The 12,254-nt window shown below is 40.1% G+C and overlaps 1 protein-coding gene across 1 annotated transcript; it reads left to right on the forward strand.

The window, feature by feature from the left end:
* Positions 1-417: 417 nt before the first annotated feature.
* Positions 418-10,708, forward strand: LOC112554505. Its single transcript, XM_025222289.1, has 11 exons — positions 418-526; positions 941-1,124; positions 3,110-3,252; positions 3,560-3,668; positions 5,927-6,211; positions 6,687-6,829; positions 7,276-7,378; positions 7,920-8,204; positions 8,659-8,801; positions 9,380-9,488; positions 9,802-10,708. The coding sequence occupies exons 1-11, from the start codon at positions 418-420 to the stop codon at positions 10,040-10,042; spliced, it is 1,854 nt and encodes a 617-aa protein (XP_025078074.1). The 3' UTR covers positions 10,043-10,708.
* Positions 10,709-12,254: the final 1,546 nt, after the last annotated feature.

The following is a 12,254-nucleotide window of genomic DNA, read 5'->3' on the forward strand; positions in this document are numbered from 1 at the left end:
ATGAGCTACGCCATAGCCATATAATACTTAATATTATTCATATTTTTTGCAAGCTCTTTTTGTTGTTTTATGCTGCCTGTTCTAAAGTTTTATCGGTTTTGTTATATATATATATATAATGTGTATATATATATATAATTTTTTTCATCATTTTTTTTAAAAGTAAGTGCACTGTCGTTGATCATCTCAAATCTCTGACACAAGCGCGCGCAAACTAAAGTTGATATACTGTACTAATGTCATAAATTTGACACTGTCTTAAGAGGAGTTCAAGTACTGATACTTCTTTACCAGAAATTATGTAAAGTGAGCCACAAAATGTGGGGTGGGGCATTGCCAGTGTGTACTTAAAGCTAAAAGACGCCCAGAGACAGCACACACGTCCATCTGGAAACGTCCATCTGTGGCGCACTGACAATGGCGAAAACTGTCTTTACCTTGCTGGCCTTGGTGGCGGTGTCCTTTCGATACCAAGGAGTCTTCTTCGCACGAGGTTTCACCCTTCAGTCTGGTGGATACAAGCCGGGTACGTTCAGTGACGGCCAAAAAGACGATAAACGTATGCACAAATCTGCATGTACAGCGCGCATTTTTATGAGACATAAAACACTATGTTTCACAGTGTCGACTAATTTCATACTTAAAAAAATAATTTTAGCTTTCGCATGCTTAATTGTAATTTTGCTTTGTTTGTGTTTTGTGTGTGCAGCATTTAAGGATTTTTTTTTTCATTTTATGCATAGTGATAGGCAATAAAAGTGAAGTTTTTGTTATTAGAGTAGCAGAACCAATTTATACATATAGCGAAGATACGAAGGGAGTTTTGAAGAGACTAAATATTTGGTGATTCGAAACGAAACGTTGGAATATTCAAATTAATATTCCCGTCATGAATGCCTTCCACCAGCAGATGAATCTGAAAAAATTGTTCGTTTTGCAGGTATTAGTATTCCTGTCACTAAATATAAACGGGAGGCTCTTGACACATGCAACCCCGGTGTTGAGTCTGTTGAAGAAGCTCTTCAAAGGTGCTTCGCAGACCGAAACATCAACATTACCAAAATCCTCGACAATCCTATGTTGTTTGTGGAAATTATCCTCGGTCAAATGGACGTGACCTGCAGGTAGCACATCTCCCTCTCTCATCATCACCCCCACGCCCCTCTACCTTGTGATTTTGTAAATGGTTTACACATGCACACTGCCTTCTCATATCCCGAGAAATTTCTTCTGGTAATATAACAATGTAAACTGATAACGAGAAAACAAAAACGGAAACTGCTACTTTATTAGAAATTGTATTTAATCAATGAAGAGAATAGATTACATTGTATAATGTTATAGTGCAACAGCCATCTGACGGAGGTAATAGGCTCAGGTGTAATAGGTGTTGGAGAGGTAGGGGTATAAACACGAGCTCGGCGTAGGATTCCTTGAAGGCAGGAAAGTGGATGTCATCGGATGTACACCCATTTCTGGTAAGCTCTTGTCGTATTTGGTGATTGAAATGCAAAGATCGGCCCAGACGTTTATCATAAATAGGCAGGAACGGTAGGTGAAACCATCACATCTCCATTTCCATAGGTGACAGACCCGTATGCAACCTTTGTTTTACAGAAGACATCGATCTGATGCTGGCAAATACTGCGAATACATATAGAATGGAGACAGTTACTGACAAGAGCACAGTCATAGCTAACACCAACGGCAGCTAAAAAGGATTTACTTGAACGGAGTAAAACTTGAGAAGGTGAACGGCTTTATGTACTTGGAAACCACACTTTTCAAAGATGGCAGCTGCACGGCAAACATCCGTCTCGGAATCGCAGCTGCTTATCAATGGCCAGGCAGGACAGGGTCTGGCGAAGTAGCAGCATCAGGTTTGCTACCAGACCGTACTTCCCTCGAAGTTCTCATTCTCATGAGAGAAGTGGACTGGTTTCTGATGAAGTAAAACGAATGCGTGCTGACTCACAATACTGGATTCAAGACAAGTGCTGAGAATGCTACTTCGGATCTCATACAGGAAGCATAGTCGCCACCCTCGTAGGATACCAGGAACTCCTTTTCGTAAAAGTGAAGCTTGTCTGGTCTGCATGTGACCCGACACAACATGTTAGCTAAAACCGTCTTTCATTGTCTCCTGGAGGGAAGTAGATCGACACCGAGGTGGACAGGAAAAAACTGATTATCAAACGTGGAGTGGGATGATTTTTCGATCCAGGACCTGCTTACCACTGCTCAAGACTAGCTTAAGTAGCGAGATTTATCAGCCGCTGCATCTAATCTGCCGTTCCCTCCGAGGGCCACTGACCAGTATAACCGCTCGTCAGTTGATACCAGTCAAAGGATATAGGTAGTATCCACCGAGAATCTTCGAGCTCTACATCACAACGACACTGGATAGATCCGTAAGAAAAGTATGTCTAGATAGACAATGCTGATAAGAAAATGAATTTCCAACCATAGTCGGGGCTAAATATTAAGTAACTTTGCTAAGCTCTTCCCTTTTGGTAGTATATTTATTTCAAAGGTAGGGCCTGGATAGTATCCAATACAGGGTTGAAGACCATGTTTATACTGCTTAGAGCTTTAGGTAGTGTTCCACCCAAAGGTCCTGCTTCTTCTCTCGTTCATGGAGAATGTTCACACATCTGGGTGGAAGTCGGGCCGTCTCGACCATCGGATACTGTCCTGCATGTCCTCCACCCCTTACATTCCGAGTGTCTGCAGGTTTTTTGTGATGCTTTCTCAGTTGTTGGCCAATTGCATTTACGTGACATATGCTGCCAGCTGTCCTATCGGCTGCAACCTAGATGAAACACCACCATGAAGTCCTAATTTTGCCTTCTTTCAGTCCAAGAGGTAAGAATGTGAATGTTTGAAGGCGGCTGTCTAGTGGAAAGAGGCTGTCAACTCAGATTCTGGGCTTTTATATTTTGTTAGGAATGAAAATTACCATAAAAACGCCTTTGGTTTGGTCTTTAACGTGCTTGCAGTAGATTGCATTGTGTAGAGACCATTGATTTAAAAGTCCCCAATTTTAAAGAAATAGAGCAGGTTCACCTTCGACAGCACAATTGCACCAAAGTTTTCTTCTGTATTGCAGTCGTTTTGATGACTACCGACATGCACTGGAATGTGCCCACAACTTTTCCTCGTCATGCGTTAGTGAAGACCTACGAGACTACCTATTTCCTAAGTTTACCTACATATCGTCAATGATGCATCGGCTGTGTGATAACAGAGACTGTAAGTTGAGAGAATTTATAGATTTTGGTGGGAGAGGGTATTTTTAGTGGTCGTTTCATTTGTTTTAAGTTTTTGGGATTATGATGATGGAATAAGTTTTGTAAACATAGATGTACTATAGTCTATGGAGATATTTAAGCTATATGTAGTTTGAGAGTTATTCTATTACTGATATACGATTTTTTAAACAAGCATAGATCGCAATTCACAAAATGTTTGCTACAGCTGAGAAACTAAAACTGAAAAAGACTTGGTGCATAGTAAAAGACGAAGGACTAACAACAGTACTAAATGTTTATTATTTCAGATATAAACGGCAAGTGCGCTGTATCTGTCTATCCCGATCTGTTCGAGTGTCTAGACGTAAAAATTCACAACGATTCACAATTCAGCGATTTGGGGGATACGATCTGCTTGTGAGTAAGGATTTGCTAGAAACATCCTGGTCATTGTCATCAATCTCTTTGGACAATGCACTCAATGCACTCACCGCATATATATTGTGCTCTCATAATAAGATGATGGCAGCAAACAATGTGTTGGAGTGGGCCACAATCACACGGTCTGACATGCATGCTCTTTCACAACAAAAGCGCAAAGAACGGATTCTTTTGAGGGCTTTCCAGCCCGGCACAAATATTATATTCAACGTAAGCAAACAAATTACTACTATAAATTTTCAGACTCGCTTTGGCATAGCGGCATCTATATGATCACAAATATCAATCCCAACACTGAGCACAATCTTAATTGCTACCTTTTCGTAAATAATGAATTAAGCCTCATGACAATTTAAGTCTGTCAACTCTCGTGTTTTTACTCTCATATTCGTCATACGGGACAGGAAGTGGGCGGAGAGCATTGGTGTTTTAAGCCGAGCCAGCAACTAAGGTTATATCACGGCAAGGCAGCCAGTCCTGTAAACAAATGCCACATGCAGAGAAAGAACAGCGTGCCCGAGACGAGAGCTGAACCCAGGACAGAATATTCACTGTACATTGCTGACAGGCGCTAACCGTTTCACCACATGACCTCTCACTCTGGACTGGAAATTCAATAAAAAGTTTAAATGCTCTTACACACAACTCGGAGCTTTCTCTTTTGTGAGCCCCTCGTAGACTAAAAGCTCCACTAAATTACAGGTAATAACAGGTAATTAATTCTTTTATCGTCTTCGCCACTGAAGAAGCCTCGCGTGTCAGATGGACGTTAATTGATGCCCCCGAGATGGCGGTCTCGTGTTTCTCTTCTACGACACAAGGCTGCCGTCGAAGGGTGCTGCTGTCTTTACAGTCGCAGTCAGGCCTGAAGAGAGGGAGGGCCAGGGAGGGAGGGATGGTTTTCGTTTACTTTTAGAGAAAAGAGAAAAGAAAAGGCATCAAGAGAAAGAAAAAAAAAAGAACGCTATAAAGTGTAGGCGCCACCGATACTGGTTAATGTTGTCGCCAATTTAAGAGGAATGTGACGATACACAAGAACTGGGGTGAAGGATATTGTCTTTAATATTCGTTTATTTAATCTGTCGAGTTTTTCACGTCCACTGGTGACATTTGCCTTCAGAAAGGGTTTAAACATTTTTAATTTTTGCGTCATTTTACCCCATTTACTGACCACTCATATATACACATCTCTAAAATATTTCACGCAGTGTTGTAAATCCTAACTATGAACACTTTTCCTAAAGTTTTCTATTTATATTACGTTATTAAATATTGTTATTTCCAGTCGAATATTAACTTGTGATCTTACTGATATATACTGGAAAAATAAACGATTGCAATTAATGATTATTGCAAGGGGCCCTTGTATCTCTCGCACGCTACTCACAGCGTGGCATCCTCTCGGACACGCTTTGTTGGTTCTCATTCGTTCTATTTCTCGGAAGGTCAGCAGGTCGTGTGTCGTTGCAACATGACAGGTTCTCATCTAGCACTCTGACCGATTGACGCACTGCAAGCTGCATTCTAAATAATTATATTCACTTCGGTCCTCCCGTCACATGGACGCATCGCACAGACTCCAAGGAACGCACGGGAACTTTACGGAAAAGCTACCTGCACCTTTTTCTTGCGAGATGCACGGGAACTTTGAACTAAACCCGCTGGCATACTGTACTAAGTGGGCTATTTTACAAGAGGCTCAGCCATATATCACATTATCTGGAGGATTAGTCATATATCAGATTTTCTGAAGGGTTATCTATGTATCATGCAGCGCACTAACATGCCGTCACTGAGTTGTATAGCCCTAGATTTATGCCTTAACAGATCATAGGTTAAAATATTCGGTCAAAACTGAGGACTTCCTTATAGATAAGCTTAAATGTCGAAAAAAATGCAACAGCAAAAAATACTTTAAACCCACGATCCCGGCGTGTAGTAGTGCAGCAAGAGAAAACTGTTGTTGTGATATAGTTGCTGGCAAGGCGTGAAACTCAAACAAACGAAAAATTGTTGTGAAACCTTCTCAGTCAGGCTGTCAATGTCCTTTGGTAAGATACATACTGAAAAAGCAAAAGATTTCAAAGAGATCTGATAAGTTAAAAGTTAATGTAACAAAATGTTTTACATCAGTGTGATAAACCGTAGAGTTCTACGTGATAACTACGTACCATAACTGTTAATTATCTATGCCATAAACATGAGCCTTTCTTAGTGTTATTTTATTTTGACAGCTACCAAGAGTTAGCCACTGCATGCGTGGCCGAGGAAATGTGGAGATGTGGCTGCAACACCACCCGAGTGCTTGTAGAGATCTATAAGGAGGACACACGGCCTCTACTCTGTCCCCCAATTACGTCTGTAGATGTTCCGGACTGCAGCAACTCAACCTGCAATAATGAGGCTGAAAAAAATATACAGAAATGCATCACAGACCAGAACATCACTTTTAGCGACTTCGACGACGATATAAATGGTGTAATTAGAATGTTCACCAGCCACTTGGAGATGTCCTGCAGGTCTCTCTAAATATACACACATACATAAATATCCTCCCTCCATCTCTTTTCCCCCCTCTGCCATTCTCCGTGACGTGTGCACTTTACCTACTTCGCTGCACATGGTGCACGCATTCAGCTATCCCATCATGCACAGTGCACACAAAATGTCGTGTCCAGGACAAGCCACACACACGTCAGAGACTCTTAGACTTATTTATGTTACCTTCTTGGCTTTTTCACAATTCTTAGTTCATTGAGATTACAGCCAAAGGATTTGTAACCCTGATGTCGTTTCACAATTTTCTTTCCGTGACTTTGTTGTTGTTGTTGTTTTTTGTTTGTTTGTTTTGTTTTTTGTTTGTGTGTGTGTGTTGCATTCATAAAGACCGCTACTCGCTGTCTTGCTGTTCTTCCCTCACTCGCTTTGTTCCCACTCCTTCCCCTTGACCTTCGGTAGTGTTTATCGTTTAACAAGGCTTTCTCTGTTTTACAGTCGTTTTGACGATTACAAGCGTGCACTGGAATGTGTCCACAACTTTACCTGGTCATGCCTCGATGAAGACATACGAGACTATGTACTTCCTAAGTTTACCTACGTATCGTCAGTGATGCAGCGGCTGTGTAACAACAGAGAACGTATGTTGAGAGAAGATTAGTTAGGTGGTTGGTTTTGTTTTTCTTTTGAACACATTCATTTAACATCTGCCGTTGTGTGAACATAAGCTTCTTTTTATAGTCTATAGAGGTAACGATCCAACAAACACAGACAATAATCTCTTGAGATACGGAAGCTCAACAGATCGAGACGCAGTGTGTGATAATAGACGAATGCTCTTGTAATAAATGTTTAATATTTTTGTCACATTTTTATTGATCTTACAGCTCTTATCGGTAACTTCTTCCCTCTGTCTATCATAAACGTTACCCCTTGGGAAAATGTCTACTCAGAAAATCTATGTTTTCGATAAACCCATCAAACATTAATAATGATACTTATTACATTGATTAAGCTGAACATAAAATAGACGAAATAGTCTAGCACTGACCAAATTATTTTTAATATTTATTGTTTACTATTTCAGATCTGAATGGTAACTGCGCACTGTCTGTGTATCACAATCTTCACACGTGTTTAAAAGTGGGCGACGACCACTCAAGTTTCTCGAATGGGAACCCTTCCTGTTCGTGAGTTCGCTTTGACTAGAGTTTAGTGGCTTACTTTGAGCCTCATTTTTTATTTATTTATTTTATTTTTTTAGAAATCGCACTCAGCGGTTACCGCACATGATGCTCGAAAACATGTTTTCCCGTTTAAGGTGATAACCCATTGCTACACACAAAATATGATAGACTTTAGAGGATTACGGGTTCCCATAAAGGTAGGCCTGAATAAACGAAAAATCTGTAGGATTTTAAAAATAGCTTTACACCACAAACACAGTCCGTGTTCACGCGCGCGCAAGCAAACAAGGGTTTAGAGGAGAAAGAATATTCGTTTTATTTAAACATATTAATTGCTATTCTTTAGCCAACCAATAAGTCACCTGCTTTCAAAGCACAAAGCTTTCACCGAAACCAATATAATAAGCTACAATTAATGTCACAGAAGTTGTTCTGTTGCTATTTACTTACATAGGAAGATTAGTATTACTAATACTAACTTAGCATAAATGTTAATGAGCTTAGCATACACGCGAGTCTCACTCTCTGTTCTATTGTTTGACAGGTTTCATGAGCGCGCCACTCAATGCATTGCTGACAAAATGAGGATATGTGGGTGCATGACCACCCGTGTGTATATAGAGATCTATAAGGAGGACACACGACCTGCACTCTGTCCCCCAATTACGTCTGTAGCTGTTCCGGACTGCAGCACCTCAACCTGCACGAATGAGGCTGAAACAAATATACAGAAATGCATCACAGACCAGGACATCACTTTTAGCGAATTCGACGACGATATCAATGGTGTAATTAGAATGCTCACCAGCCACTTGGAGATGTCCTGCAGGTCTCTCTAAATATACACACATACATAAATATCCTTCCTCATCTCTTTTCCCCCCTCTGCCATTCTCCGTGACGTGTGCACTTTACCTACTTTGCTGCACATGGTGCACGCATTCAGCTATCCCATCTTGCACAGTGCACACAAAATGTCGCCTCCAGGACAAGCCACACATACGTCAGAGATTCTTAAACTTATTTATCTTACCTTCCTGGCTCTTTTACAATTCTTAGTTCATTGAGATTACAGCCAAAGGACTTGTAGCCCTGATGTCGTTTCACAATTTTCTTTCCTTGAAGAAGTTGTTGTTGTTGTTTTGCTGCATTAATAAAGAACGCTACTCACTGTCTTGCTGTTCTTCCCTCACTCGCTTTGTTCCCCCCTCCCTCCTTCCGCCCACCTTCCCCTTGACCTTCGGTAGTGTTTATCGTTTAACAAGGCTTTCTCTGTTTTACAGTCGTTTTGACGATTACAAGCGTGCACTGGAATGTGTCCACAACTTTACCTGGTCATGCCTCGATGAAGACATACGAGACTATGTACTTCCTAAGTTTACCTACGTATCGTCAATGATGCAGCGGCTGTGTAACAACAGAGAACGGATGTTGAGAGAAGATTAGTTAGGTGGTTGGGTTGGCTGGTTGGGGGTTGGGCGTTGGCGTGGTTGTTTAAAAAATGGATTGTGGCGGGTGTTGGTTCATTTATTTAGTAGACGATTCGTTCGGGGCATGTGTGTGTGTTGCAGTTAATCATACCGTTTTGTTTTTCTTTTGAACACATTCATTTAACATCTGCCGTTGTGTGAACATAGGCTTCTTTTTATAGTCTATAGAGGTAACGATCCAACAAACACAGACAATAATCTCTTGAGGTACGGAAAGTTAACACACCGAGACGTAGTGTGTGATAATAGACGAATGCTCTTGTACTTATAAATATTTAATATTTTTCTCACATTTTTAATGATCTTACAGATCTTATCGGTGACTTCTTCCCTCTGTCTATCATAAACGTTACCCCTGGGGAAAATGTCTACTCAGAAAATCTATAATGTTTTCGATAAACCCATCAAACATTAATAATGATACTTAATACATTGAGAAAAACTGAACATAAAATAGACGAAATAGTCTAGCACTGACCAAATAATTCTTAATATTTATTGTTTACTATTTCAGATCTGGATGGTAACTGCGCACTCTCTGTGTATAACAATCTTCACACGTGTTTAAACCTCGAAGACGACGACGACGACTCAAGTTTCTCGGATGGGAACGTGTTCTGTTGGTGAGTACACTTTGACTAGATACGTGGCTTTCTTTGACATGCAAGCAAACAATGGCTTAGAGGAGAAAGAAAATTCGTTTTATTTAAACATATTAATCGTTATTCTTTAGCGAATAAATAAGTCACATGCTTTCAAAGCACAAATTAAAGCTTTCACCGAAACCAATATAATAAGCTAAAATTAATGTCACAGAAGTTGTTCTATTGTTATTTACTTACATAGGGAGATTAATGTTACTAATGCTGAAGTAGCATAAATTTTAATGAGCTTAGCATACACGCGAGTCTCACTCTCTGTTCTACTGTTTGACAGGCTTCGTGAGCTCGCCACTCAATGCATTGCTGACAAAATGAGGATATGTGGGTGCATGACCACCCGTGTGTTTATAGAGATCTATAAGGAGGATGCACGGCCTCCACTCTGCCCCCCAATAACGTCGGTGGCCATCCCAACCTGTACAGGCACCCGCTTAACAGGAGACCATCCGCTTGGCGTTGTGCTGGTAGCTGCAGCCATTGTGTTGAGCCTCCTTTCTGCTCCATCATCATTTTAACACATCACCCAGAGAAGCACTTAACAGCGTTTGTAGTGTCACAACCTCTGCTAGAATCGTATCTGACCAATCCCTCTTAAGTTTTTTTCAGATATTGTGTCTCGGTCCAGATTCATCATCTGCACACGAAATGGATCCATCTTCCATGGCGCTACAGACTAATCAGCTTCATGGGTCTAAGGTCACTTGCACAATAAAACATAATCCAATGTTTAAATTTATTCACACATGGTCATTTTTAATATCTCTAGAACCAGTTGCAAAGCCTTGAGGTAAATGAGGGGACCTGACTGAGCATGAGTGAACAGGGACTACTCAATCTGCAGTGAGACGCCTTGGCGAGGTTGTGTACTGTGTGACCTGCTGACCAGCTAAGTGTTTGTTTACACTAATAGTTTCGATTGTTACCAATGGATGCAAAATAAATGACATCAACTAGGATCAGATGGCACCTAAGCACTTAAGTGTTAGAAGCTGGTTATTTTTCAATGTAGGTTCACTCACTTTTTTTTCTCCTGTGGGTTGGTTGCTCCCATGAACACAGTGAAATGCTGCTATGACGGTTCATCAGCACACGTATAAGTAAAGATTCCACAAATTGCTTCCATTGTTTGTTAACTAACGCTATACCTAAACTGGTGGATTTTTTTTTTCATAGCTGTCTTTTTTTTTTTTTTCATAGCTGTCTTTTTTTTCTCGCGCAATCTAGCACTTCTTTTCATTGTCATACCAAGTTATTACTATGTTGCCATTGCAGAACGTGCATTAATATCCTTCGCTATTACACCTTTGTCTTATTTGACTAAGTCTTCAGTGATGGCTTACTATAGGGGCAGCGGTAACCCTATGCTTGTTTCACTGTTTATATATTCTAGACTAGGGCTTTTGGTTTGGTTTAAATTTGTTATATTTATCAGTAGTGTTTACAATGTGGAAATACTTCTGTTTATTTATATTAGCTTAACTCTATGGTAGTTTATAATTTTTAATATAAATGTTATTAGAAGATATTTTTATGATACATATTATTATATCAATAAAGAGTCCTTATAATAGGCGCAGAGTGCTTTGCAAAAACAAAGTGAATACCAAACTATACACAATTTGTCAATTTAATTGAAAAGCGCAAAATGCACATTGCATAGATACCGATACAGAACAAAATAAAAGAAAAACTCTGAAATGTGTAACCGCATGTAATCTGTCATCATGTCATCAAACCACAGATGAACATACATTTTCGATTTGTCTAATATGCTAATGAAGGTCACATCCCTGCTGGAGGACAAATTAATGTCTGTTTTGTTTTCTGATTGAATAAAAGACGTTTTTACAAAACGTTTTGTATCGTGTATATGAAGGTACAACATTTTCATGAGTTGAAAGTAGCATAATCACAGACGGTAGTCTTCCTCACCAAATGCAAAGAATGTAAAAGTTTTATCATGGCAATTCAAGCTTCAACATTGTTAAAGAACCCTTTAAAATGCATTTGATAGTCTGACATGAAGATCTGTGACATAGAATGAAATGTAAAACGGCCTGATTCAAGTCAGAAAGAGTAAGACTTGAAAAATCACAGTGCTCCTCAACAACCACCTGCCAGAGATCTTTCATACAAAGACTTGTGTCCGCCAAGTACGTTGGTACTGTTAACATCTTCGAGAATATCATCTATTCGCATATATCAAATATATCACGACACTTCCATTTCCATCTAAGGTAAAGTCACGTGCATTTAAACTTCACATACAACTTTGGTATGGCTGGCAGCAACAGCACAGCAAGTTCTTAGATAAGTTCAAATGACCAACCAGGTCATTTAGTTCTTCCTGTGTTATTCCGTGTGGGGTTGATGGTGCACCGTAGTGAAAATCTGGATCACTTCATGCTGACTGATCAGGAGAAAAACGGGTCGGCCCACCCTCATCTCAGCTCTTGTTCTCCAACTTAATGGATATTAAGACTTTGACCCCTGACCCCAAGCTTTACAGGGAGAATTTGGCGTTTTAAGGCAGTGGGGAAAAAAGTTATTTTCCAAAGGTAAAGTGCGCACTGGAGATGTAAAAAACATTAACATTGCTGTACCTCATATCCCTGCCGCAAGATATAAAGAGCGATTATAAATATCCGAATGCATTTCGACAGAGACAAAAATTTGCATTCTTTCATGCTATCTTCTCCCTTGTGGTGTGTCTCGTTGCAGATAGCG

The sequence above is a fragment of the Pomacea canaliculata genome, linkage group LG13 (assembly GCF_003073045.1).
Source record: "Pomacea canaliculata isolate SZHN2017 linkage group LG13, ASM307304v1, whole genome shotgun sequence".
Classification (NCBI taxonomy): Eukaryota; Metazoa; Mollusca; class Gastropoda; order Architaenioglossa; family Ampullariidae; genus Pomacea; species Pomacea canaliculata.